Source organism: Gopherus flavomarginatus, chromosome 6 (assembly GCF_025201925.1).
Source record: "Gopherus flavomarginatus isolate rGopFla2 chromosome 6, rGopFla2.mat.asm, whole genome shotgun sequence".
NCBI lineage: Eukaryota > Metazoa > Chordata > Testudines > Testudinidae > Gopherus > Gopherus flavomarginatus.
Window position 1 is genome coordinate 16,056,853 of NC_066622.1, and position 27,934 is coordinate 16,084,786.

At 42.3% G+C, this 27,934-nt stretch overlaps 1 protein-coding gene across 2 annotated transcripts; it reads left to right on the plus strand.

The window, feature by feature from the left end:
* Nucleotides 1-705: 705 nt before the first annotated feature.
* On the plus strand, nt 706-24,281 carry EDEM1 (ER degradation enhancing alpha-mannosidase like protein 1). 2 transcript variants are annotated; one of them, XM_050957397.1, is made up of 13 exons: nt 1,112-1,210; nt 2,571-2,724; nt 5,158-5,230; nt 8,610-8,713; nt 10,298-10,469; nt 13,152-13,335; nt 13,972-14,146; nt 14,769-14,889; nt 16,012-16,182; nt 16,856-16,929; nt 18,155-18,251; nt 19,642-19,830; nt 20,748-24,281. In XM_050957397.1, exons 4-13 carry the CDS (start codon nt 8,613-8,615, stop codon nt 20,835-20,837), a joined length of 1,374 nt encoding a protein of 457 aa, XP_050813354.1. In that variant the 5' UTR covers nt 1,112-1,210; nt 2,571-2,724; nt 5,158-5,230; nt 8,610-8,612; the 3' UTR covers nt 20,838-24,281. The 2 variants fall into 2 exon arrangements, with proteins under 2 accessions (XP_050813353.1, XP_050813354.1); XM_050957396.1 differs by lacking the exon at nt 2,571-2,724 and having other exon boundaries at nt 706-1,210.
* The last annotated feature ends 3,653 nt before the right edge of the window (nt 24,282-27,934 follow it).

Genomic DNA, 27,934 nt, shown 5'->3' on the forward strand with positions numbered 1-27,934 from the left:
GGCAAGAGGCCCAGCAGTGTAGTCACAAGCCCACCATGAGCCAGCCAGGGACCCCAACGCTCACAGCTACTTGCCATGATGCAGCGTATGTTTTGGTCCTTCACAACCAGCCTGGACGCTGCTGATTACTGGAGACAAACCAAGAATCTAACTCCCCAGATCTACCCCTGCCCTGGGCAGCAGACGAGCTGGGCGAGCCAGCAGCCCGGCCCCCAGCTCGAGCGAGGAGCCATAGTGGGGAAGTTAGCTCTCTGCTTTGCTCTGCATTGTGGAGCTGCTGCCAGGCTGCACCCCAGAGCTGGCTGCACGTGCAGGATGAAGTGATGCTTGGGAACAGTTTGCAAAGTGACTGCAATTTGTCAAGGCTCGATTCGCCACTGCGCGAGGGGAGCCCGGTTCCCGTCACTGCGCACCCCCCGACCCCGCTAGCGCTCCGCCATTGGCGGACAGCTCCCCACGGCCACGCCACGGACCCAGCTTGCCACGACAGCTCGCCGGCCTCGGCCCCGCCCCGCCCCGGGGCGCCTTACGTGCGAGCCGCCGCATCCTCAGAGTGGGGCAATGTCTCTCCCTGTGATTGACATCCCGCCGTAGCCTATGAGCGAAGAGGGCTGCCCCAGCCAGGGGACGTAGGGGGCGAAGCTGACCAACCAGGACCCGGCAGGGGGGCGGCCTTATTTCCTCTCTTGTCAATATGTCCCGTCCCTCCCCGCTGGTGGCTGTGCTGCAGGGGAGAGTCGGGGTTCGCCTCTGGCGGCGGGGTCCCTTTGAGCTATGAGCGTGGGCAGCGCGCGACCATGCAATGGCGGTCGCTGGTGCTGGGCCTGCTGCTGCTGAGGCTGGGGCTCCACGGGCTGCTGTGGCTGGTGTCCGCGCTGGGGCCCGGCCTGAGCTTCCACCAGCGCTTCCCCTTCGCCCTCCCGCCGCGCGGGGCCCCGCACCCGCCCTGGCCGCGGGCCGCCGGGCGCTGCGGCCGCGCGCACTGGGGCTGCCTGCTCCGGGGCGGGGGCGGCGGCTGCGGCCCGGCCGGCGGCGATGAGTACGAGAAGCGCTACAGCGGCGCCTTCCCCCCGCAGCTGCGGGTCCAGCTCCGCGACGCGGCCCGCGGCATGTTCGCCTTCGGCTACGACAACTACATGCGGCACGCGTTCCCGCAGGACGAGCTGAACCCCGTGCACTGCCGCGGCCGCGGCCCCGACCGCGCCGACCCGTGAGTGCGCGGCGGGGGGAGGGGAGAAGGGCGCGGCGGCGGGGGGCCGAGGAGAGGGGGTGGGGTTTGGTGAGGAGGTGGGGGAGTTAAAATGGGGGTTGGGGAGGGAGGAGGGGACTAGAGTGGGAGGGGGCTGGCAGGGTGGGGGTTGAAATGGGGGTAGGGGAGGGAGGAGGAGACTAGAGTGGGAGGGGGCTGGCAGGGTGGGGGTTAAAATGGGGGTAGGGGAGAGAGGAGGGGACTGGCAGGGTGGGGGATTTGGTGAGGAGGTGGGGGAGTTAAAATAGGGGTTGGGGAGGGAGGACAGGACTAGAGTGGGAGGGGGCTGGCAGGGTGGGGGTTTGGTGAGGTGGGGGGTTAAAATGGGAGGAGGGGAGGGAGGAGGGGTTTAGAGTGGGAGAGGGCTGGCAGGGTGGGGATTTGGTGAGGAAGTGGGGGTTAAAATGGGGGTAGGAGAGGGAAGGGGACTAGGGTGAGAGGGGGCTGGCAGGATGGTTTGGTGAGGAGGTGGGGGTTAAAATGGTGTAGGAGAGGGAAGAGGGAACTAGGGTGGGGGTTTGATGAGGTGGGGGGCTTTAAAATAGGGTAGGGGAGGGAAGAGGGGACTAGGGTGGGAGGAGGCTGGCAGGGTGGGGGTTTGGTGAGGAGGTGGGGGGCTTTAAAATGGGGTAGGGGAGGGAAGAGGGGGCTGGCAGGGTGGGGGTTTGGTGAGGATGTGCTGGGGCTGTTGAGATGGGGGCTGGGAGGGAGAGAAGATTTGGTTGGTGGGCAGGCAGGGAGGTGGTTTGGGTGAGAAGGGGTTTGGTGTTGTGGCAGGATGGGGGCTTGGTGAGCAGCAGGGGGTTGTCAAGATGGTGGCTAGGGGAGGGAAAGGGGGTCTGGGGGCTGGCAGGTGGGGCTTTGGGGAGCAGAGAAGCCTGTCTAGTGGTGGGGGATGGAGGAGAGCTGCTTGGAGAGATCTGGCCGTGGATTCCTGGTTCATTTCCCTGTCCCTTGGTGGTTGTGGCTGCTTAGGGGGCCCAGCTGTGTCATGCACACCCTCTGCTCCAACCATGCAGAGCCCAAGGATACTGTCACTTTTACATGGTGCCTTTTGCGTTAAAGAATTGCGGTTACTTTACAAACTGTTCCCAAGAATCACTTCATTCCTCCTGGACATGCAGCCACCTCTGGGAAGCAGCATGGCAGCAGCTCCAGAGTGCAGAGTAGTGCAACAAGCTAATTTCTCTACTATGGCTCCTCGCTCTAGTTGCGTCTATCAGTAACTGAAGAGCGTCCTCAATTTCTCTGTGCATTTCTTCATATTCTTATTGTTGCTCTAATATGTATGTTCCTGTTGTGGTATCTCTGTCTCTCCTAGTGTATATCTGTAGATGAAGACGTGTACAGTAGCAGCCTGCCAGCCTATGTAGTTTAACTAGAAGCCCCAATAACTCCAGGAAGTGTTTAGTGTTAAACCAGTCGAAGTCCAAGGCTACCCTCCCCTTTACACCTATCTGCAGGTTATTCAGGAGGTGAGCATTAATTCTATCCCATCTATTTTAAAACATAGTTGTAACCAGATAATTGATTGTAGAAATTGAAGTTGGCAGTGCAGAGATGTGAAGTAGCTAGCTCCTAAACTTTTATAGGGAATTGTGTGTGACTTGCATTGACTTTCATGTGCATAGGACAGCTAAATCCTCATAATGCTTTTAAATTCTAGGATTATGCCTCAAGTCACATATGTTTAGCTTCGTCTTGGAAAACACAGCAAGCATTGCTATACCTGCCAAAGAGCAAACTGTAACTTTAAAAATCTTGTGTCCAGTCAAGTTATGATAAATGGCATGTTTTCTGCTTTGTATTTCCTATCTCCACCCAGTACCATGTTAGAATGTTAAAGAGCAATAATTCAGTATGACAGAAAAGTACTTCTTGGGTCCGAAATTACCTAGTCCTTTACTTCTGGTTTACATTACTTTTGTGTGTATGGAAGGGAGCATATCGCTTGATGATTATATGTTCTGTTCATTTCCACTGGGGCACTTATCATTGGTCATTATTGGAAGACCAGATACTGGGCAAGATGGGCCTTTTGGTCTGACCCAATATGGTCGTTCTTATATAATAGTGAGATTTGGTTAGCCTGTTTTTAAGGCTAGTGACTTGGACAATAATTTCCTTCTTTTAATGTAGCTGAATTAACTTGTATATGTGGTCTGGATAAAGAATCCTCAATGAATCCAAATAGAATTATATCATGGCCCAGGTATCTTGTGATATATATAGAGAACTGGCTTGGCTTTGAGCATTGTTTCTAATCTCAAATGTGTGCTTGTAAGGAAATTATTAGTTTTTGGAAGCAGAATGGAAACACTTTAGTAGCACTAACTGGTAATACTGCAAATGCTTAGTGTTGAGTCAACGTAAACCTAGGCCATTGCTTAGAATTGCCACTGAGTTCTAGCTTTGAGAAATGAGAACAAGTTAACATGCTCTCATTCTAGAGAGAGCTGTTTTCAATCAGACATCATTTTCTTTAGAAATAGCTATTCACTGATGGCAGAAGAGAGCTAAAGCAGCTGTCCTATAAAATGTACACAGAATATTTAGGACTGCCCAGGGCGAGAATCACATTCAGATTTCAGAAAATTTGTGCTGATAGTAAAACATCCATGACTGTCTTGTTATGGTTGCTATTACTACATCAGAAATCCTCTCTGAAGGAAAGCCTCTGTTCACCCGGTTAACCAGCTTTGTGCAGTTTCCTTTCTGGTAATTTTGTAGTTCTCAGCTCATAGATGTTTGCATGCCTGTATGTTCTCTTTATCCACAACAAATAGCAAATGTGTGCAGTGTGCAATGTACTCTGTAAAGTCTCAGTTCCTACTGTTGATTTAAAACCTTTGAATAATGACACACTCTGTAGATTAGTAACCTGATTGAAAGCCCATTGAAGGTCTGGACTCTTAAGAATTGTAGTTTTTTTAAAAAGAAAGCTGGTAAATTTTTAAAGAAACCACTTTAGAGACTTGCCATTCTTTATAATGAATAAAGACGCATTTGTAACTGCTGCAGATATACATTTACCCAACAACTTCATTTCAACTGTGTTACCTGTTTACATGGTAGAGGTTTTACTACTGTAACAGGCCTGTATTTAACTCTTCTTAATCACATAAGCTGAACACTTGGTCTCCAATGCAATACTTCCCCGCCCCCACTTTTTTGTTTAAAATAACAATTCCAGATTTGTTAAAGATGTAACAATATGCCCATCTGACCTGTATATAGTTCTGCTCACAATGTCTTACATACAGTGAAATGGATGACTGCAACAAACTAATCCAGTCAACCATATTTATTTTGATAAAACAAACAATTCAATGTGAAAAGGCTGTACAATGAATACACTTTTTTTTTTTTAAGAAGACATCTTGAACTTGAGACAAATAGAGAAGACAAAAGTGACATGCTAGACTTGAAAAACAGTTTGAGCTCCACCATGCCTTTCTCTAGTCCCTTGGCAGAAAAAAAAAGGGACTGGGGGGAGGAAGAGGTTGAGTAAATTCACTATATTGTAGTCTGGAGAGAGCCTAGGCTACAATAATGCATCAGAAGCGCCTTCAAATGTATCAGCTTGAGTCCTGAAGAGGAGTGAGAGGCCTTTGTAACCTGTTGAAAAGTACTTTTTTTGTCAGTCAAGACAGGGTCATAGGGCTCAATTTTATCCCCATGGGAATCCAAAGCAAACTTCTTAGCAGCATGAGACTCGTACACTTCCCCTAAGTAATGTCTTGTATGCCTGGAAATAATTAAATACCCAAATACATATGATTGGCAGCTTATTCTCAGACTTTATAACAGAGAGTGTTGCCTGGTTAATTTTTTTAAGATTTATCTTTTAGTGGGGTGATAGAACTATCTATTTACAATCATGTAACATTTAACTGTATTTGTTTCAGTTCAAATCTGAATATCAATGATGTCTTGGGAAACTACTCTCTAACTCTGATCGATGCACTGGATACCCTGGCGGTGAGTTGTCAAAATACAAAAGTACATATCTTAAATTTCTTAGCAGGGGGTAAGAACCCACAAGTTGCAGTGGCTTAAGTATTTTCCAAGAGGACATGGATGGTGACTAGAATTGCTTTTTTGAGGCTGTAGCTCATGAAAGCTCATGCTGAAATAAATCTGTTAGTCTCTAAGGTGCCACAAGTATTCCTGTTCTTTTTTTGAGGGAGGGAAGGAAGACAAGTGGCAGTGGGGAAAGGCTAGCCACTCATTATGGAAAAGACTAAAGGAGATAAAACGGAGGATCTTTAACATCTTGTCCAGACCTCAATTGTTGATTGTGTCAGAGGTAATCTTTAATAGCAATAGTTCTATAAAGCATTCTCAAGCTGTACAGACACTGTACATGTGTTAAATGGATGAAGCTCTAGAATTTTTGAAATTGCAGTTCTTTGAATCAATCTAAGTAGATAGAAATCACCAGGAGAGAAAAGAGTAGCATAGGAAATTGAAAAGAACAAACTGAATTTTGCTAATTGAGTTAAATCTGTTTTAATGCACCTGAGTAGTATTGTCAGTGATGAGTCTTTGCTAATTAAAACCTGATGGCAGTGTCTTAACTGGGGTCAGAGGGACTGCCTGAAAAAGAGTAAAATCAGTTGGGGAGGAGGCTTGAGGGGAGTAGGAGATTCAAGATGGTCTTGGAATACATGGTTCTCTTCCTGGCTTGGTTCCTTCACTATCCCAAGCTCCTGGCTCTTGTGGCTGTAATAAGTCTGGATCACTTTTGTAAGTCTCCTCTTTCATTGACTTGTATTATCAGGCCTACTCTACCCTTAAAATTTAGGTCAACATAGCTATGCAGTGCAGGAGTGTGAAAAATCCAGAATTCTTCCATCGACCTAGTTGACCTCTCGGAAACAGGAAAACCCCTTCCATTGCTGTAGAAAGCATCTAAGCTGTGGTGACATGGCCTCATTCTATACCTGCTTCAGTGTAACAAACATGGTTACGTGTTGACCACTTACGCGTACCCTGCCCCCTCCTTTGCTTAAATATAGTACGTGATTGTGTTCTCTGCACCTTCTTGGTTTTACATGGTAGGCTTTTTCTCTTTTGTGAAGTGTTTTCAAACTTTATGAAGTCCTGAGTACAGCCTTTCCATAGTCTCATTTTTTGCATTGCATGATCAGGTTTTTATTTAAACTAGATGCTTCAGTCAGATAATTACTATTTGTCCACATCCATTGGATGGACAATATCTTCTGTAAATGAATTCTGCAGTTGTATATTTTTCTTCTATATACTGTCTTGCACTGTGATCTTTTAGAAATTTTTGCAAACTAAAGCACTTCCTCATCACTAAAATGGATACGTACTCTGTGGTGAAAAGCTGCAGCTGTCTGCTGGAACACAGCAATGATTTACAGAACTTAAAGCAGGAAATGAGAGGAAAAATGTTTTTTAACTGAAATGGTAGAGGGGACCTTAAAACACACATACCCAAAGCTTGAATCCGGCTTTCAAAAAAATGAATGTCGATATTTCTGATGTTTGGTTTTAAAAATAAAGTGATATGGTATATTTAATGGCCACAGGTCCACTTGTGTTTTTAGTTTCCTCTCATGTCCAGCAGTATGCTGCTGTTCAGGACCACACTAGATCATTGGCTCAATACTGGTAAGAGAGTGCCCCCAGTAAATATCCACTGCTTCTTGCATAGCATCTGTAGGCTGTTTTTCCTGTTGAGGTTTTCAACCAAGAACTAAACCTGCTTAACTTGAAATACCATTCACCCTTAGTCACAAGGCTGCTTTCTTCTGAGATTCAAACCTTTTCCTTTAGGAGGTTCTTGCAGACAGAGACTTCCTCAATTCACAGCTACAAGCCAGCCTCCTCTTGCAGTAGCAGCTCTCGTTCTGAATACTGGCTAGTCCCACTGTAACTCACTCATTGTGCCCTCATGCTGTTCTTAAAGGAGCAGCTCCATTTCTCTTATTACATAATTTAGTTCACCATTAACAAAAATATATGCCATAACAAATACTGTATAAATCAGACTGATTACTAAACACAAACATTATTAATCTGTTTCTAAAACATCTATTCCTGGGGCCTCACAATCACAACACAAGGTGGCATAGCTGCTAAAATAGACCCCATGTCGCTGTCACAACACTAATGCAGCTATGTTAATAAAGTGGAGTATATTGATGTCCCTTTCCTCATGCTGCTAGTGTTTTGCATTAGCCTCTGGTGGTAGCATTACTATATGAAAAATGCAGTAAGACAGATTTTCTGTGTCCTTAAACAAGCCTTTGGTGGCCAGCACCTTTTAACTTGGTCAAGAACACCCCAAATAATGAATTGGGTACTGCCCTAACAGAATCTATAACATTAATTTCTTTTTTAAAGGGGCAGGTTCTATAGCTACATGTGGGAAGCTGAAAATTAAGTGGGGGAGGGAGGAAAACCAGTTCTGTTTATCTTCATAGAAAACAAACTCTGAGCTGGACTTGAGGCCTCATGGAACGGCTGAATTCACCTCTCACCCTGGCATACAGCTGGAGTAACTTCCACAATGTTAATGGAGTTCCACCAGTGTAAAAGCAGTGTGAGAATTTGATTTTAAAACTCTCGGTGTCAGTATCCATGGTTGTGGTGGAAATAATTTTATTTTGTATATTTTGTCAACTCTTGAGCTTCTACAGGAAATGTGGCTGTTTTTAAGTTTCCCTCTACACAGAAAAAAATTCCTCTAATTTCCTGTCACTAATGTTTTTGAAATAAGCAATATAACTACATCTATTTGCAGGTGGTGTTAGCACAGACCTTGCTAGCATTGGGTAAAGTTAACTAAGCATTGCTTTGTTTCCCCCTTGTAGTATGCCGATTGTAAGAAATGCAGACAGATCTTAAAACACAAACTGAAGGCATATGAGTATCAACACATACTAGCGTAAATGAACAAAAGAGCGTAGTAAATATACAAGGCAAGGAAGGGCCGACTTGTCGATTTTTAGATGTTTTTATTATCTTGTGCTGAGTGAGGTGACTCGGAATGCTGTTTTGACGGAGGAGGGGGAAATAAGTGTATTATTTAAAAAGGGCAAAATGTATTGTAACAGTTCTAGATACCCTTTTGTACTTCCACTGCAACTACTTAGTGAAGTATTCTTGGCTTGTGTAATGGAATAAGTTTCAAAAATGTGCTGTACAGGGGTTAGGGGACAAGTTAGTGTTTATAAATAGAAACACTGACTTGGAATATCAAAACCACCATTCTCTACCCAGATGACACATTTGTGGCTTAAAATAAAAACTGCATTAATTCTCTTTTCTTCTGTGCAATAACCTGATCGACCTCTTTGTTCTTCAATATTTTTCTTTCATGTTGAAGATAATGGGAAATTCTTCAGAGTTCCAGAAAGCGGTGAAGTTAGTGATTGACACAGTCTCGTTTGACAAAGATTCTACAGTCCAAGTCTTTGAGGCAACAATCAGGTATGTGGTCATAAAAATCTGACTAATTAGCTGAGATTTTACATGTGTGTAGGAATGACTCAGAGAGGTTTCTTTGCTCAAAAAGAAACTTACTGGTCCAAAAAACTTCATTGCTTCCTAATTGTTCGCTAGGTATTGTTAGTCTCAGAGTGACTAGAAGTTGTACTCAGTGAACTGTCTTTCAAGTGCCACTATTGTTTTTTTGCTGTTAAGTGTCAGGGTTAAAACAAAAGGCAAGTGTGTTATGGAGATCATTTTTAAGGTAGTCTTCTAGTGCTGCTTGCTCAGTCTTTTCAAATTGCAAGATAATATTTGGACAGCTGACCACTTTTTTTGGAGAGTTTATTCAGGGTATTCATATAAAATATGTTGTTGTGCTCCCTAAAAAGGGGCTTCTGTCAATATATTGTAGACAGGCTTGGCATATCTGAAATCCCCACATCCAAGTAACACTCCAGTATAAGTCAAGTTCAGCAGTGCCATTCACTGTAATCTATAATCTGCAAACCATGCAAAATAAAAGAAAAATAATTTCCCAACACTAGAATTCCTCTCGCCTCTCTCCTTTCTTTTCTTCTCCTAGACATTTGAAAATATGTGCTGTGCAGGATGTCTTAAATATCACCTGATTCAGCCTAGTTGGGACCAAAGGATTGATATTGATTACTATCTTCCCAAAATTCATTTTTATTCTAATTTTGTGTATAACTGGTATTTCAGGAAAGGTCTCATGGGTTAAATTTGGATATTTTTGTCCTCATTTATAGTTCCGTTACAATCTCATTTTATTGTCTTATCTTGAGTTAATTAACATTGTGGGAAGACACATTGTGCTCTCTAACCTGCTTTTAAAAAGTCTTTTTAAAAACTTTTGATTTGGTTCATAGCCCTGTTTCATTTGAACTTGCAGATGTTGACACTGTATCAAGGTGGAGCTGTACTAACAAGAGCAAAAGTCCCTGCCTAATCAAATCCTGAGGGAGGGAGTTATAGGGCTCTTTCCAAGAGTGCAAGCTCTCCATTCATTGTGCTTGGTCTGTGAATCCCAAATGAATCTCTGCAGCCCAGGACTGAAGTTATTCCTTCTGCATTGTATAATTTAATGGTGCAGGAATGTGGGGAGCTAGGGGTGTGTGTGTGAGAGAGAGAGAGGATGCCACCTTCTTTCCCCAACTCATTACAGCTTTGCAGTGGTTACGTCCTCTCTGAATCACTCCTCTTTTTCAACTATATAATAGTCTTTCACTTCTCTGACTGATGGCTCATTTTTTAAGCTTGGCACTGTGTGCCAGGATTCTTATAAATGTTCTCACAGTTGAACTAAATCTGTTTGTATAGTAAAACTAAAAAGAAAATTAATGTATTGTGAATGGAGATGTTGAGATAGACAGCTAAGACTGGAGGCAGTTTATTGAATTTCAGTTTATGATAGGACCTAACCTTCAGATCGATGGAGTTTTACCAAGTTTGCTCATGTTCTTTTGTAGCATTAGGTATTGGCACACTGTAAGAGGCAGGATATTAGATTCATATTGCGAATTCTGTGGGTTTTTTTTAAACGTTCTGCAATCTCTCTTCCAATAGGGTTTTGGGAAGTCTGCTCTCTGCCCACATAATAATTACAGATACCAAGCAACCCTTTGGTGACATGACCATTAAAGATTATGATGATGAACTCTTACATATGGCTCGCGACCTGGCAGTGAGGCTGCTACCTGCATTTGAGAACACCAAAACTGGAATTCCCTATCCTCGGGTAGGTGTGATACAATCTATACTGATATACAGGGGTAACTTCCTTATGCTTATCTTTGTAAGGAGATGCAACGTCTGTTTTTACAGTAGTGAAATCTTTCTTTTGTCTAAAAGGTACAGCTGTTGGCATCAAATGTGACTTACTATATTTTCCAGTATTGTGCAGATTTGTTTTGAGGCCATTTATCCCCTCTGTAGATGCCAGGCTAAAGATTAAAAACTTAACTTCTCTGATATGCCTAAACTTTTTTGTTTAGAGAATGTAGAATAGGTAGTTACATTCTCTCTCCTTTACTCTAGCCAAACTGTACAGACTTATTTCTAACTCTTCCTCATTACTCAAGGTGCTATGTGTTGACTTTAAAGTACAGTATACATTAAATATTTTAATTTAGAAGGTCCCAACTAAAATTGTTAACTGTTATCATGTAGGGAGGCATGTCTGTAGAGTTACTTCGGTAGCATCAGTGAAATAATACCAAAATAATGCACATCCAGAATAGAAGCATGGACACTAAATTAGTTTAAATTATTATGTATTATATCAGCAGTCTAAAATGAGAAGTAATGCATGGCAGCTGGCTTACCACTGACATTTACAGTTTTATTTTTATATATATATATGTAACTTAAATGACCTTAGCTGAGTTAGAAAAATTTACTCTCCTATAGCAAGTTGAAAGCCATCAACAGCTGCAGAATCCAGGCTTTTGCTTAAAATGTTTCTAGTCTTTAGTGTTGCAAAGGAAACATTCCAATGTTGAACAGTAAATCAATGCAGTCTCTTTTTCCTGAGTCCGCAAATTGACTTCTTTGCCAGGTTCATCTGTTTGAAACGGGTGGAGGCTAAGGAAGGAACAGGAAAAACGTTGATTTTTTTTTTTTTTTTTGGTGAAAACTTCCTCCCACGTTTTGGCCAACTATATAGTGATTCAAAACTTTCTGAATATTGATATTCTTAAAATCCTGGAGCAAGGGAAGAATTCTTATTGCACTTTTTCCAACCAGATCTGTTGTCAGTTTTCAATTCCATGGTATTAGAGCCTGTCTAACAAGTGTCTTAGTTTTTGCTCCTCCGAACATTGTGGGCAGTAATGAAATTTGCAAGGAAATTGACAACTCTGATGGGTTGCTCTTGGAGAAAGTCCAGTGCATCCATATAGTGCTGTTCAAGGGCTGCCCCAGAGGAAGCAATGAAGTGAAGGCTGGGAGAGCAGAAAAGTAGAGAAGATACCCCTTGATTCTCCACCACTATCATGGCAGCCAGGAAATGAGGGAGTGGGGGTAGGAACTGAAGACAGCACAGGTAAATGTATCTAGTGATATACCTGAAGAAAATCATAGAATATCAGGATTGGAAGGGACCTCAGGAGGTCATCTAGGAGGTGCACTGAAGCCAAGAAAGGTTAATGAGTAGGACACGAACAAGAGGTTTGTGGGTTTTTTTAAAGTAACTTATTGCCAGTTAGCTTCTGTTCATGCATCATTAAATTAATCTTACTGAATAAAAACAGTTTCTTTACAATTAGTGTGTGTGTGTGCATGCAGTATGGCAGGTCAGATGTCTTTCATTCTGGCTTTTAAGCTTAATCCTTGGGCTCGCAGGTAGCAAGTAAATTTTTCAAGGCCTGGAATTTAGTGCTTGTGAACAGTGCTGCTTTGCAGAATGAATGCAGTATGGTGGGTAGCAGGAGTGCCCTCGAACTAATGGGAAATGATTCTTATAGGGCAGAGATGGCAATCCTATCTTGATGGCCATTTGTTTCTTAGCTCTCTTGTGCAGATAAAACTATATGCCATTGGTGAGGGCCTCTTGCAGCTGCTGCAGATCTAAGTTATCTCTGCCACTGAGAGTCTTTATTCGACTATGAAAGCAGAATATTTCTTCAAATGTGCAGAATTATGAGATTCCCACTAAATACTGTTGAGAATGAGAACGTTATCTCTGCCGTAAAGTAATAATGGACTTAAGTGCGGATACTGCAGAAAGATGATTTTCCTTGAAAGATGCATAGCATCTCATAGCAGAAGATTAACACATCATTTAGGTAATTGTTTCTAGCTACAATGTTGCAGTTTCAGAGTGGAGCACCTATTCTGCAGATGAAATGTGGTGTCCTACCTCAGTCTTCTTTATTGGGATATACTTCTCTTCTTCACAACAACCAAATGTATTTTAAAGGATTATTGTTGTTGTTTTGTGCTGTTATGTTTGCATCTACTGCATGTAGTGTGGACGTATACATAACCATGTATGTAGTATAAAGAGATTGTCTGTCTGTGTCCTTTCATTCCCAGGAATGAGGGAACAAGTTGAGGTGCACAGAAGAGTAAAGCTGTAATTCACAGTTTACAAACCTAAATGCACAAAATTAAGCACCTGAATTTCATTGGTGCTGAGCACTTGCAGTTTAGTAATTGTGTGCTTAGCACTTCTACTTACTTAGGCATGTGAATCCTACTTAGACATCTAATTTCAGGCACTGAAGTTTGAACTCGAATTGCAATTCATTTAGCTCTGGCTCCAATTGGCGGGAAGTTAATCTTTTCACTATATGTAACTAATGCACACTCTGTTAAAAAGCCTGGCATCTATAATAACAGCTAAGAGTGGAACTTAGAACATTGTAGCGCTCGTTGCTCAACAGGTCATGCAACTGAAGCTCCTGTTTCTGTTTCACAGGTGAATCTAAAGACGGGAGTCCCTCCTAACAGCAATAATGAGACGTGTACTGCAGGAGCTGGCTCTTTGTTGGTGGAGTTTGGCATTCTTAGCCGGCTGCTTGGAGATTCCACATTTGAATGGGTGGCACGGCGAGCTGTTAAAGCTCTGTGGAGTCTTAGGAGCAATGACACTGGACTATTAGGTACTTAAAGGCTCCCATGTGCTTTCCAGATGTCTTAGTTGCTTCAGTCAGAACAGGATGTATTAACTGTCTTGTCTCCCATCCTTCTATTTTTAGTTTCCTGACTTCCTGCACAGTAGTGCTTCTCACATTCTCCAGTATATAAAGGGCACCACTTATCTTCTCTCTGACTTGGATATTGTGAGCTCTCTACATATGTACGCTTATTATCAGTCTGTGATGTTCTGTGGATGTACAGGGAAAGCATCATAGAGATCCAGGACACACACCCCTGATGGTTGGATTTTTCCAAAAAAAACACAATTGTGAAATCAGTTTCTGAGTATGGCACAAACTTGAAGTTCCTACATATGTAGCCCTCATTAACATAAATTAAAATAGCATGTGTGTAAAGGCTGCAGGATAGGACCTTTAGTCTTGGAATAACTGCATGAGAGTACTAAGCTTAATTAGTTTCTTGAGCAAACAAGCATTAACTTTTTTACAATACTTTTTCCTTATAGTTATTTTGTAACTTGAATATGTGCAGGTCAAGAATTGGAACTTTAAAAACGAGTTGTCACCTGTGCTTCAACTAAAAAATGCACCAGGAAATGTTTTAGACATAAATCTTTGTCTTTCTGTCTATCCCTGAAGGAAATGTCGTGAATATTCAAACTGGCCATTGGGTTGGAAAGCAAAGTGGCTTAGGAGCAGGTTTGGATTCGTTCTATGAGTATCTATTGAAGTCTTACATTCTTTTTGGAAAAAAGGAAGACCTAGAGATGTTCAATGATGCATATCGAAGTATTCAGAACTACTTAAGAAGGGGGTATGTTTCCCACAGCTATCATTTTTCTTAAACATACAAACCCTCCAGTGCTGGGTTATAAGTTGTATAGTATCAGCTGCTGTCTTTGGAGAAACTGTGCCCTCAAACATTTTTTTCTTGATGTAATTATCTGGCCACCGTTGTTTGAAATTTGCACCAATAGTACTCTTATATAGATCAGTTGATGGGGGAGAGGAGAAGAGAAATGGTAAATCACTGTACATTTAAACCAGTATTTATTACTTGGTACAGTAGTAAAAAAAAGAGACCACCCCAGAGGGAGGGAAGGGAGTGTGGGTGCATGTAAGAGAGAGAAACAATATTGTACATGCTTGTTTAGGGCCCAATCTTACCCTTGCTGTGTCAGAGATAAGGCTCCCATTGATGTTTGTGAGAGTAGGATTAGGCTCTGAATTGATATAAATAATATTATATGGGATTAACCCTGTTTTTCTAATTTATTATATAGGCTCAAAAAAAAAAAATAGTATCCCCACATCTGTAGAATTCACGGTTTCTGTGATAGTTGTAAGTTATGGCAGTGTTGTAACAATTTAGCATTAACATGCCTTGTTCTCTGCTGAAAATGAAACATTCATGTGTTGTTATGGTTGTTTTGCAGACGGGAAGCCTGTAATGAAGGTGAAGGAGACCCTCCTCTCTATGTTAACGTAAATATGTTCAGTGGGCAGCTGATGAACACCTGGATTGATTCTCTGCAAGCCTTTTTTCCTGGACTACAGGTAATCTCAATTTTCAGTTTTTTGGCGATTAGGTAGTGCGGTGGGTTGGTTTATTAGAAATGTTTGTTTTAATGCTAGTTCTGTCAGAGTCTGAACCACAGGTACCGGTTTCTTCCTTTCCCTGGGGGTGCTCAACCCCTGCTCAGCCGCTGCCGCCTCCTCCCCGGCGCATGCCACAAAATAGCTGATCTGTGGCGGGTGGAAGGGGAAGGGAAGGGATCATTTGGGCCACCGGTGAGCAGGAAGCACTGGTAGGGTAGCGGAGAGCTGACTGCCAGTGGGTGCTAAACACCCACTAATTTTTTTCTATGGGTGCTCCAGGGCTGGAGCACCCATGGAGTTCAGGCCTTTGGTCTGACCATATCTTGGGAGTCCCCTGCAAACCCAGCAACCAGTGTGTCATGGCTGACTGTCTGCAAAAGAGAGGACCAAGACTAGATAGTAGGGTAACTCTGCCTAAGACTGAACTGTATCTAAAAGGGTGTCATCAGGAGGAGGGAGAAAACTTGTTCACCTTAGCCTCCAGCGATAGAACAAGAAGCAATGGGCTTAAACTGCAGCAAGGGAGATTTAGGTTGGACATTAGGAAAAAGTTCCTAACTGTCAGGGTAGTTAAACACTGGAATAGATTGCCTAGGGAAGTTGTGGAATCTCCATCTCTGGAGATATTTAAGAGTAGGTTAGATAAATGTCTATTAGGGATGGTCTAGACAATATTTGGTCCTGCCATGAGGGCAGGGGACTGGACTCGATGACCTCTCGAGTTCCCTTCCAGTCCTGGAGTCTGAGTCTATGAGTATCAGCAAAGCCGTGCTGAGAAGCATGGCCTGCACTTCACTAGACTTAAACTAGTCCCCAAATTTCAAGAATTAATTCTGATGCTAATTTTATCATTTTAGGGATCTGTGATGTGTTGATATAAGCTCCCTCATGCCAATGTTTCTGGTGTGAATGAACTAACAGCATGACTCTGCTTTTATTCGGGCCTCTTCCCTCCTTGAGGCGTATGTTACTTCTAGGCATACAATGCAATATGTGGGATGAAAGTGAATTACTGTCTCTTCGTTGTGTTAGCATACTGTTTCTTACATGCACATGTTTATAGCTGTTAATTATTTCTAGGTTTTAATAGGAGACGTCGAAGATGCTATTTGTCTCCATGCCTTCTATTATGCCATATGGAAACGATATGGAGCTCTTCCAGAGAGGTACAACTGGCAGTTACAGGCACCAGATGTCCTTTTCTATCCGCTGAGGCCAGAGTTGGTGGAATCTACCTATCTTCTTTACCAGGTACTTCTCATTCTTTGAGAATATGGCCTATATATGTGTTGTGGTTTCAGAATGCACCTCTGCTTTTTCTGTTATGTACTTGGTCATGGTCAGGCAGCAAATCTCATGCCAGCCCATCAAAAATATTTTTTATATAGAAAGTCTCCCTAGCGAGCTGTGTTTTACACATGTAAAACAGTATGTGCTGCTTTCTTTGAAAAGACGCTATACTATAAGTCAAAATGCCGCCTTTCAGATGTCATACGTAGCAGATCCTTGAACAAATACTTGTATGAAAGAATTAATATTTAAACTTGGTGTGGTAGCTGTTACAGTGGAAACAGGATCTGTGCAAAGGCATGTAACCACCTCTCCTCTCAGGTTCACCCTGGCACAGTTTCTGATGTAGTCCAAAGGCAACAATAATACTGCTTTAAACCATCAGCATCTCTCTGCCAGAAAACCAACAAAGATTCCTGCATCTGTTCTCTTCCCTGAACAGGACCTTTCCACTGGGGCAAGCCTCAGGAAACAGTGGGGGCACTGAATAGTCTGTCTAAAAATGGCTATCTTGAGAATGTGTTCCACTAAACTCCTTTATAGTGCCAATAAACCCCAACCATAATAAATACCAGCTTGACAATATTTTGAATTCCTGACTTCTTTTTTTCCTTTCTTTTCTTTGTCTACCCAGGCCACAAAGAATCCTTTTTACCTTCATGTAGGCATGGATATTCTTCAGAGTCTGGAAAAATATACAAAAGTCAAGTCAGTTTTCAAAGTCCTTACCGTTCTGTCTACTGTCAATGTGTATTTGTTTAAAGATGCTAAATGATCTGAAAATGTAAAGAGGTGATAAATATTTTTTCAGAAAGTGACAAAGTACTTAAAAGTTACATTTAATAATACATTCTGGGGGTTCTTATTTGAGTCAGCATATACATGTGATGTAACTGGCTTGTCTTCAGGTAGAAATTTGCATCTTCCACTGAGAAGAAATATTCAGAGTGTGTTGTGAATAATTTCTAAATTTATTAATTTTTTTAAACAAAAGATCCTTCCAATAATCTCTTTTTGTCTTGATACTATTTTTCCAGAGAATTGGGTCAGTTTTTGGCGAAAGGGAGGAAACTGACTTGCTTAAGTTCTCTTAAGAGGAATATTCCTAGCCTCAAAGACCAATCGCTAGTTTAAGTTTGGACTAAATCAAAATTTAGGGGTTCTCTGAACTAACATTTTGGTTTGAGACTACCTTTTTGTCAAAACAAAAGTTACTCTTAAATGGTGCCATTGATGTTAGAGTATGGGCTTGGTACCTATTTTACTAATGTTATTGCAGGACTCATACAGGAAACTTCAGGTAATTTGGTTTTAGACCTATCTGCTAAAATACAGTGATTCCAAATAAAACACTGTGAAATGTAGCTTCTCTCTGTTGCAAAATGACCCTAGATTATCTTTCACTTGCACATTTTTAGGCGCAGAATTTGTTTTTACTACTTTTTAAAAGTCATCCAACCACCAAATATGTTAGACTTGTGAAATATAACTGCAGGTAGCCTACTAGGCTGGATGACAACTGCCTTTATGTATTCCTAATGATACCCCAAATTGTGGCTATAAGGAAGACCAAGAGACTGTTGGCAGCTCTCCTCAGCTTACCAGAGAAGTTGTTAAACTGTAAAGGCATAGATCAGGACTCTGGTCAGAGAATGGCCATACAATCTGGATTCTTGCTACAAGTATATTATATTGCACTGGTTATCCCAATATATTTGTTTTAGAGTAGTACTGTATAACAAAATTTGTGGCTTAGTTCACAAATAACAGTAGTGGTATAAGCATCTATCTTTTTAAAGTGTGAGATATCTCATCTTTCTTGAATTTTAACTTCATCCTGTGTTTGGCATTTGCTGTGAATGGAGTTAGGAATGTGTGTTGTTCTTAAATGTCAAATGGGATGGAAATAAATCCAAACTAAATTTAATTTTAGATGTGGCTATGCTACATTGCATCATGTCATAGAGAAGTCAAAAGAGGACCGGATGGAGAGCTTCTTTCTCAGTGAAACATGTAAATATTTGTATCTGGTATGTATTTACATCTATCACCATTCCTCCTTGCAGGGATTGCAGGCAAGCAACAATAATAACAGTAGAAATGCAGGGCTGGAAGGTCCCTTAAGAGGTCATGAAACCCATCCCCCCTCCTCCATCCCTTGCTGAGGCAGGATTAAGTATTCCTGGACTAGTAGTCACCAACCGGTCGATTGTGATCGACTAGTTGATCCTAGAAGATCTCCCCGGGCGATTGTGATCTCTGGCAGTTCAGTGTGGCTGCTGCTAAGGCAGACTCCCTATCCCGGCCCCATGCTGCTCCCGGAAGTGACCAGCGATGCCCCAAGGGCAGGAGTGGGAGGCATCCGGGAGAGCTGCGGGGGTGGTGCTTGCAGAGAAGGGCAGCGTGCAGAACCACTTACCCTCCCAGAAGCCACAGGGGCGCATTGCTCCCTTGTGGGAGCGGTGTGGGGCCAGGATAGGCAGGGAGCCTGCCTTAGCCTGGCAGCACCCGCTGTCGACCGGGAGCTGCTGGAAGTAAGTGCTAACCAGTAGGAGGCCACACTCCAGCCCTGATTTCCACCCCCCTAGAGCCAGTACCCCAAGCCCCACCCTGATCCCCCTCCTGGAGCCTGCACCCCAACACTCTGCCCCAGCCCAGAGCCCCATCCTGCACCCAAACTTCCTCCTAGAGCTTGCATCCCTCGCCCCCTCCTGCACCCCAGTCCAAGCTCAGTCCAGAGTCCCCTCCCACACTGCAAACCCCTTGGCTCCAGCCTAGAGCCCGCATCCCCTCCTAAACCTCCTACCCTAGCATGGTGAAAGTGGCGGTGGGGGGAGGGAAGAGATGGAGTGAGCAGAACGGGGCTTTGGGGAAGGACGGGGGACAGAGTAGATTCTGGGTTGCCCTTGAAATCAAAAAGTGATCTTGGTCATAAAAAGGTAGGAGACCACTGTTCTAGACCGTCCCCGACAGGTGCTTGCCTAACCTGTTCTAAAGACTGTCCAGTGACACAATGCTGTGGGGGAAGGGAAAGGCTGGCTGCCATAATGATTCATCATACAACCTTCTGAATTCCTCAGAAAAATCTTTAGTCTGCACACTTCATGAGCACTTAAATTAGTGCAAAATGAATGCTTAAAAGTATTCAGCTCTCATACTGAGTAGTCATCTTCTAACTACCACCAATTTCTCTACTTTTAGAATTAAACTACCTCCAGCCTAAATTTATAATTTCCTTTTACTCTAATGGAAATGTGTGCCTCCAATCTCAGAAAATCTAAAGGTTGTTTGGTGTACTGACTTGTTTGGTGTCATGTTGAATTAGTGCACATGCATTTGATGAATGTCCTGGTAACAACCATGAGTTTCATTAGATAGATAGCATCATGTTTTTATCTCTTTCCCTTGCCTCTTGTTTAGTTGTTTGATGAAGAGAATCCAGTGCACAAATCTGGAAATAAATATATGTTTACTACTGAGGGGCACATTGTGTCTGTGGATGAACGTTTTCGTGACTTGCTATGGCAAGATACCTTCCCTGAAGAAGAGGAAAGGAATGCAGAAAAACTAAAGCCTAATGAATTAAAAGCCATGAACTCCAGTTCTAACGTAAGCAGTATATAAAGTGTCTCCGGCTGTGTAGTTGGAGAAAGGGGTGGTGGAATATTACACCTTGACAGATCGGGGAGAGGAAAGCAACTTTGAAGTGGTAACTAATGAACTTTGTGCAGCAAACTTACATTCAGATATTTAAAAATTACTGAACATCTCAAGACTTTTGAAAATTAGAGTGAATGCCTGTCTGAATGGGTCTGGATGGCTTGGAATACAGGTAATGGCACAACCTGTCAGATCCTAGGTCTCTTGCTCCAACTGTCCTCGCTTTCGTAGTAATAGAAAATAATTGTCACCTGATTGTTAGGGGATATGCACAGAGTAAATTTGTGTCCTCCATTCATTCCTAGAGGTCAGCTATGTGCATTGCCCAACCACCAGCTCAGACTTGGACTTTAAAGCCGGAAGGGACCATCCTGATCATTTAGTCTGACCTTCTGCATGTTGCAGGCCACAGAACCTCACCCACCCACTCATGTAATACACCCCCTAATCTCTGATTGAGTTACTGAAGTCCTCAAATCATGATTTAAAGATTTTTAAGTGGTGGATTCTCTGTAACTTGCACTAGTTCAAACTTCCAAGTGTCCTGTGCTCCTCCATGCTGCAGCATGTGAAAAACTCCAAATACAAACCAAGAGAACACTACTTGTTGTGAAGTTTGCCTAAGACAGAATGTGCAGGGTACTAACCAGGGTTCGGAAGGGCAGGAGAGTGAGGACCCAAACACTACCAGGCACAGCAGTACTTACTGCCACAAGTAATCAGCGAGACCACTGCATATGATGCTAAGCTTGACACATGGTAGTGTTTGTGGGATCAGTGCCTGAGATTGTAACACTGCAGTGCAGAGAATGTACATGATTGATTATAAGAGTTTTGAATTTTATGATTTGTTGCTTTGTTCACAGTGCAATAGGGTTCCTGATGAGAGAAGATACTTATTGCCGCTGAAGAGTATTTACATGAGACAGATTGATCAGATGGTGGGTTTGATCTGAATTTGTTCTTCAGAGTAATGTTTCATAATATGCAAGGAGGAAAGTGGACTCTGATTCTGATACAACTATCTACGAATGAACACCTGCAATACGTCCTTACATACACTGAATCACTTAAATAGCCACTATGTTTCTTAAGGATTTAAGTATAAACTGAGAAGGAGGTCTTGATAGAGTTTTTAATCGTCTTCTAAAGTGAAATGTAGTAAAGCAATGGGAATTCTGAATACAATTTGAACAGAGTTCTGTCCTGATAAAATTTCATACAGCAAACTTTGTATTGCAAATGAAGGCTGGATAATCTTGGAGACTTTTTTTTTAATTTAAAAAAGCAATTGGCATGTGCCATGAAAATCATTTTGCTCCCTTTTTGTAGCTGTATTGTAAATGATACTAAACTTTTTCCAAAGGAGCATCTAAATTGAAAATGTTTTGATGGAAAGGAAAGGGAATGTGCAATTTTATCACCAAATTTAATCATTTGGATTGTTCTGACTAGCAATAACAATGCTATTTGTTCCTCAGGTAGAAATATTTGTAGTGTTTTTTGGTTGAAGCAGGTTTTTGTTTAGAATAACAGCTTTGAGAGGCAACTCCTAGTCATAAAAGAGAAGTTTCTCAGTACAGTCACAAGATGTTTAAAGCAGTGTTCTTAACGTGAATTGCACGTTCACAAAAGCATACTAGCTATAGAAACCAATAATTTAAGAACAAGGTGCCTTTGTAGGGGAAATGCACAAGCCTCTCTGAGCTGTTCATCTTGTATTGCTTAGCTGAATAGATGTTCAAAATATTCTTTAGGTCATTTCTGTCATGTACCTAATCTCTAATGCCTTTTGTAAAGAGATCTGGAAGAAGTATACAATTATATGACAATATGAAAACAAAGTAATTATATTGTTGGTAGTGCTTTTGGGTTTAGTGCCTTAAGCTTACCTTCCCTCATGAAAAAAACGGAGCATTTCTTTGAGTGGGAATATATTTGTGTTAAATGGAGTCAGTTACTTTTGGAGTGCCTTGGTCATACAATGTTGAGTCCCAAAGAAACTGAAGTTGGTAGTTTAAATACCGGAAGGATGTTGCCTATTATGCATATCCCAAAGAATGTTGGATTCTGTATATCTTTTTTCTGTGAATTCAATCAAATATTATACTGTACATGCTGATGAGTATTGCCATGGTTGAGGAATTCATACAGAGCCTACAGCATGCTGAGATGCCTCTATCGAAAACAGTAGCAGTAGAGTGCATTCATCAACTTTCAGGAGGTACGCAGCATTTCACAGGTCGGGCCCATAGTGACTAGTAACGCAGTCTTGCCCTGTGATTGGGCCTCCATGATGAACTGCGGTGAGGTGGAGGGGAGGGTGGAAAACAGGCTGGTTGCCACCTGCCCTTCAACTGTACCAAGTGCAATTCAGCCATGCTTGAGGGTTATTGTGTGAATACTTGAGAAGAAAGCAAATGAATTTGGGACAATTTGTCATGAAGGAGGAAAAAAATCCCTTCAGCTGAGACTGAAACACAAATTATTTTAAGAGTTACTACTTTTAGTGCTTCTCATCAGTTAAATCTATATTTTAAAATCTCTTTTAGACTGCTGTTAAAATGTATTCAGCTACCACATTGTTTCTTACTTTTAAACAGAGCTAAAACTTCAGTAGGAATTTCAAAGTAACAGAGCCAAATGTGTGTGTATGTACAGATCATCTTAGTCTTATGACAAAAATCAAGTTCTTCATAAGCCATATGTTGCTTTCATAAAACATTTCTAACAAACGTGATGAAGTCCATGTATATGAGGCGCATGCTTAACTTAGTATACAGATGCATCTCAGGGACCTCCGACTAGACTTTTCTGTTCTTGCTAATAGATTTATCATGTGTTCAAGAAACAAAATCTTGTCTTCCTATTTTTACCTGGTAACTTTTGAGAATGGGGGAGGAGAGGGTGACTTAGGACAGGTAGCAGCTGTAAAGTTCCCAAAACATACTTGTATGAGGGTCTGGTGCCTTTTTGAATTTAGATGCATCCTGAGCTATATAGTATTTTTTTCTTAATTATGGCTTTCAAAACTATTACTAGAATATTTCATAGTCACTTCAGTGCCTATTTTAAAGTAAAACATGCTTCCGAGATGGTGTTACCAAAGATGTATTAGGGGAATGCAGGTGACAGAATCTTAACTGGGGATGCCAGTCAGCCTCAGCTGCTAATTTAAGTGCAAAGGGTATAACTAAGAAGCCTATTCTGTCTACTGGGGAAGGCATAAAGCAAAAATATCTGGGCATTCCAAACTGCTGCTACCTGGGCCAGACCTCTTAACTAGCAGGTAATTTGAAGTGAGAAACTTTAAAGTGAGTAATGTGAAAAGAAACCTGCATAGGGCCTCTAAAACTTGCAGCTTACAATTTATTGTAAGCAATTAGTTCATGCCAACACGTGTCCTGGTGACCTACTTCTGCTGACAGCAAAATGTCCCCGATCCTCAGCTAAGCCCTCTGAACACGCATTATATGCCCTGCTACTTACAGTAGTGTTTGTGCCTTCTGAAAAATTGAGCTGAAATGCAAGTTCCAGTTGGGGGTTAAATAAAAGTATATGTTAAATTTGGGTAATTCTCAAAAGAACAGTTTGTTTAACCAGGCTGTACAGTTTTTATTTTTCCTCAAGTTTTTAATTTTAGAATTACACTTTTTTTCATTTTTATGTGGACTGCCAAAATTAGACGGACATTCTTTAATTGCGGAATTGGTACAGTGTGGGCAGAGGCAGTGCAGGTGTCTCTGCTTTGTTCAGCTGGTGTGCCTCAGCCTTGTATTAGATTAATACATTACATCTAGTACGGAGAAGAGTTGGCTCTCCATGACTGCTTCAGTGCAGATCACTAGCCATGATGTCAAATGGGGTGTAGTCACCTGTCTGCTAGAAACAGGGCTGATGTCACCAATTTGCTTTTCATAATTACCTAATAGCCATCATCCCATAATAATAAACTTGGGTAACTATGGTACTGGATTTAATCTAGTGACCTGAAGGTGAAAGACACAATCTCCTCAAATGATCCAGTTTTTCCTTCTCCCTGCACCCCCCTTCTTAAAATATTTTTGAAATAAAACATTGCAAAACACAGGCCACATCTTATGTTTAGGGCAATAGTGTGAAAATCTATTTTTAATTAAGTATTAGAGCCAAGTTGAAAATACTGCTGGGATGACTTGCTGATATTTGTAATGTTGTACGTCTCAGTGTAATGTGCAATATAATTTTTCTAATTAAAATTGCATTGTATGTATATATTTAATTGTTGTAAAATGTATTTAACTGGGGGAGGGGAGAGACCTGTAAAAGGACCAAATGTTCTTTTATAAATGTCCTAAGAAATTTTGTCAAAATTGCTTAAAGTAAGATTTTACAAATTTGTATTAAAAGGCTATCTTTGACTTTTTTCTTTTCTTTTTTTTTTTTGTTCTCTTCCTTTGAAGAGGGAAGGGGGATGTAAGAGATTTTAACAGTGTAACTTTGGGAGTCCCGTGGTGCAGTTTGCAGATTACACATCTTCATTTCTTTCTTGGACTATGTAGTCTGCACATTTCATGCCTCCTCCCCGCATACACCTTCCAAAAATCTGGCTTAGTTGTTGGCTGAGAAGGCTGGACTACGTTATGAAACGGGAGTTTTCTGTAATTTTTTTTATTAAACCTATGTCGTCTTCAGTTTCCCCTATAGTTCACAAGGCTACCCAGTGGGCAGGGAGGGCATTAGGTAAAGGGCAGTTTACTCTCAGCACAGGCTAAGAGACATAGATGTGAATGTTTACTAGCTGTCTGAGCTTGAATGGGTCATGATACTAGGTAGGTCTCAGCCAGTCTTTTTTCAGTGGAGAATCTGAGAAGACAATGGCAAATCCAGTCACCTGGGCACTGGTTACTAGGTGTCAAGGGACAAACAACTGGGAAGATGAGGTTGGGGGGGTGGGATAAGAGTTGGTTGTTGGGCTATAGGTTAACCTTCATTTCGCTGTGCTAACCCAAGGACTTGCTAGGCTATGTTCCAGTTGACTAATGAACCTGACTCTCTTCACAGTGCTGTTTGAGTGTCACTGCAAATGCTTGGTGAGGTACATTAATCCTTGAAGAGTGTATGAGTCTCTCTACCAGGAGTCTGTCTTAGCAGGATTGCTGAACACAGCTCATGGTGTGAAGCAGAGGTTCAGTCTAAGGAGGCGATGAGGCTACATTCTTTACCTAGTGAAGGAAGAGTCTGACACACCTTGGGCTGGGGTTTGGCACATTGAAGGGGTTCTTCCTAGAGACTCTGAAAGCTGGGGGCATAGCACCGATCCTGTGGATCTGTGATGCAAGTGAAATAAAAAGTATACTAAAAGTTCCCGTGCAGGGAGAGCTGTAGGTCTTGTTACAGTCTCCTGTGACAGCATTAGCACCCTCTTAGATAATATGAACAAAAGGAAGTGCAGAACAGCTATTTCTGCTGCCAGCAATGTTGGGGAAAATGAAAAGCTTGTGAAAATTCTCACACAGTACAGAGGGAAAATTTAGGAAAAAATATTTTTTTCCTATATATTGAAGAGTTTCCCTTAGCTTGCCAGGTCTCTGAACTAGTGTTACCAGCTGTAGCCTCTCAAATATAAAAATGCCAATAATGAGCATATTCCTCCTGTCCCATATGGGATTCATGTTGAGGGTGGGGGAGAAGTATGTTTAAGGAATTGTTTCATATGGTAAACTTTACCACAGATCAAGTCCCATTAATCTGCCATGAAACTGCAACCATCTAATCCCTGGCCAGTGTTCTGCCCTTCCACAGCCAAGCCTGCTCTCATCCTTGCTTTCTCAGCATGCTGAGTGCATTGAGATCTGAGTTTTTCTGGAGAAAAGGAGTGGCTTAAACCAGATCTTGTAACTTCCATTTGCCCATGGGAAAAGGCAGGTTTTTCTGCATGTCCCTGCTTGCCTTTCTTTCCTGGGCTATACTTAGCTTCCAAGGCTTTGGTGTGGTCCACCTCCCCCACTCTTGCTTCACTTTTCTATCAGTTGCTATGGTTGAGTCCCAATTCAAAACTGTAGTAGAGTGTGTTGGCAGAGGAGCCCTTCCATGTCATACAGGGCTGTTGCTCTCATTAATAGTTTAATAGGTAGCAGGTTTAAAACAAAAAAGGAAGTATTTAACACACTGTACAGTCAACCTGTGGAACTCCTTGCCAGAGGATGTTGTGAAGGCCAAGACTAACAGGGTTAAAAAAAACTAGATAAGTTCATGGAGGATAGGTCCATCAATGGCTATTAGCCAGGATGGACAGTGATGGTGTCTCCAGCCTCTGTTTGCCAGAATCTGGGAATGGGTGACGGGATGGATCACTTGATGATTACCTGTCCTGTTCATTTCCTCTGTGGCACCTGGCATTGGCCACTGTCAGAAGGGCCAGATGGATCTTTGCTCTGATCCAGTACGGCCGTTCTTACATTATTAGTTGTAGGCCCTTTGAGTGCACCTTTCTTGCCCTGCTCAGCTAGCTATTTCCTCACTCCTCTGAGGCAGACTATTACCAAACCACGATCGCTGGGAAGGAAGAGGATGAATGCAAGTGGGTGGGGTTTCTGTAGTGATGCTGTTTTTTCTTCCTCCTACCTGTCCAGAAGACTGCATCCTATCCCACTGGACACAGAGCTGGTAATTTGTATTTATGACATTCAGGCTCTTTTCATCATATCTCCTGTAGGCCTAAAACCGTGTAACCTGAAAAAGCTCCAGCAGTCCATGCGCTTAGCAAGTCAGGCTGCTGTTTGCAATTCTTCCTGCCCACAGTCTACTCTTTGTGCTTTCTCCCTGCTGAACAGAGTCCAGTTCCAGGTCTCTCTCATATTCAAAGCCTTTATGGGATTCATCAAGCTTACTGGAAAGAACACCGTAACCTTTCACAACCCTGACCTTCCACTGGAGCCACGAAACTCTTTTGACAACAGGAATCCTGTGAGCGCAGGTGACAGGATTTTCCCAGATGCTGGATCTACACCATGGAACTTGCTTCTGCAAGAGCTGTGACTAATCAAGTCCTTTTGTAGCATTCAGACCTAAAGGCAAAACATTTCTTTGATGTAGTTTTCTTATTTGCTATACCCACCCTACAGCAAGTCACTTGCTCGTACAAACATAATCAACTTAAAAGCTCTATTAAACCAGTCAAACTGTTTCCCTTTAAGAAGGGACCTAAATAATTGTAATTTGTTTTATGATGGTTGAGGAGGGAGGGGGAAATGCTATGGGGTCATATAAGTAGCTTGACAGACTACAGCTGCTTTGAGGCTGAATTCTGGAAAAATCAGGGCTCAAATGGGGCTGATACACACCATATGCCCTACTGGTACCACTCCAGTGCAGCAGCTACCTTGCCCTGTCACCTTCCTTCTGTGATAGCTAGTGATGTTCTACTCAAAAGTGCAGTTGCTGACCTGGGGTATTAAAGCCTTATCTCAGGCAACAACAGGAGCAGTAGAGACACCTGGCACCATTAACTATGGGAGGAGAGAATGAGCAGCAGCTGCCCCTGCTTCCACAGACTCCTGATTGATCTGCGGTAGCTGTTGCTCCTGACCAGGATAGGGGTCTGGACCTTTCCTCCTTGCAGACTATGCTGCTGTTTTCTAGTTGGGAGTGAAGAACTCCAGGCTGCCCCTCTATCCTAAGAGGCAGCTGTGAGTCGGGCTGGAGAGTGGCTTGGCCAAAGGTGGAGATGTGCTATCGCTGCCCAGTGCAGTGTTGAGAATGTAACTGGGGTAAGTACTCTCACTTGTTTGTTTCTGGTGAGACCTAGAAACACTTACCCACAGTTATACTAAGCAGAACCCAGCGCATCTTGGGAATTTAGCTTTCAAAACTGAACTTTGTTGCTGTGTTCCCAGACTGTTTGAGCTCTTTAGTCTAGACTAAGGTTATTGGAAAAGGCTGTTGTGAACAGTATGAGGCATTGTCCATGGTCTCAGAAGTATAAAATTCAGAATAGCCCTGAAGCAAGGCTTGGTCTTTACTTTTTGTTTGTTCACTCTGTGTCTGGCCTTCTCTACTTTTATCATCTGCT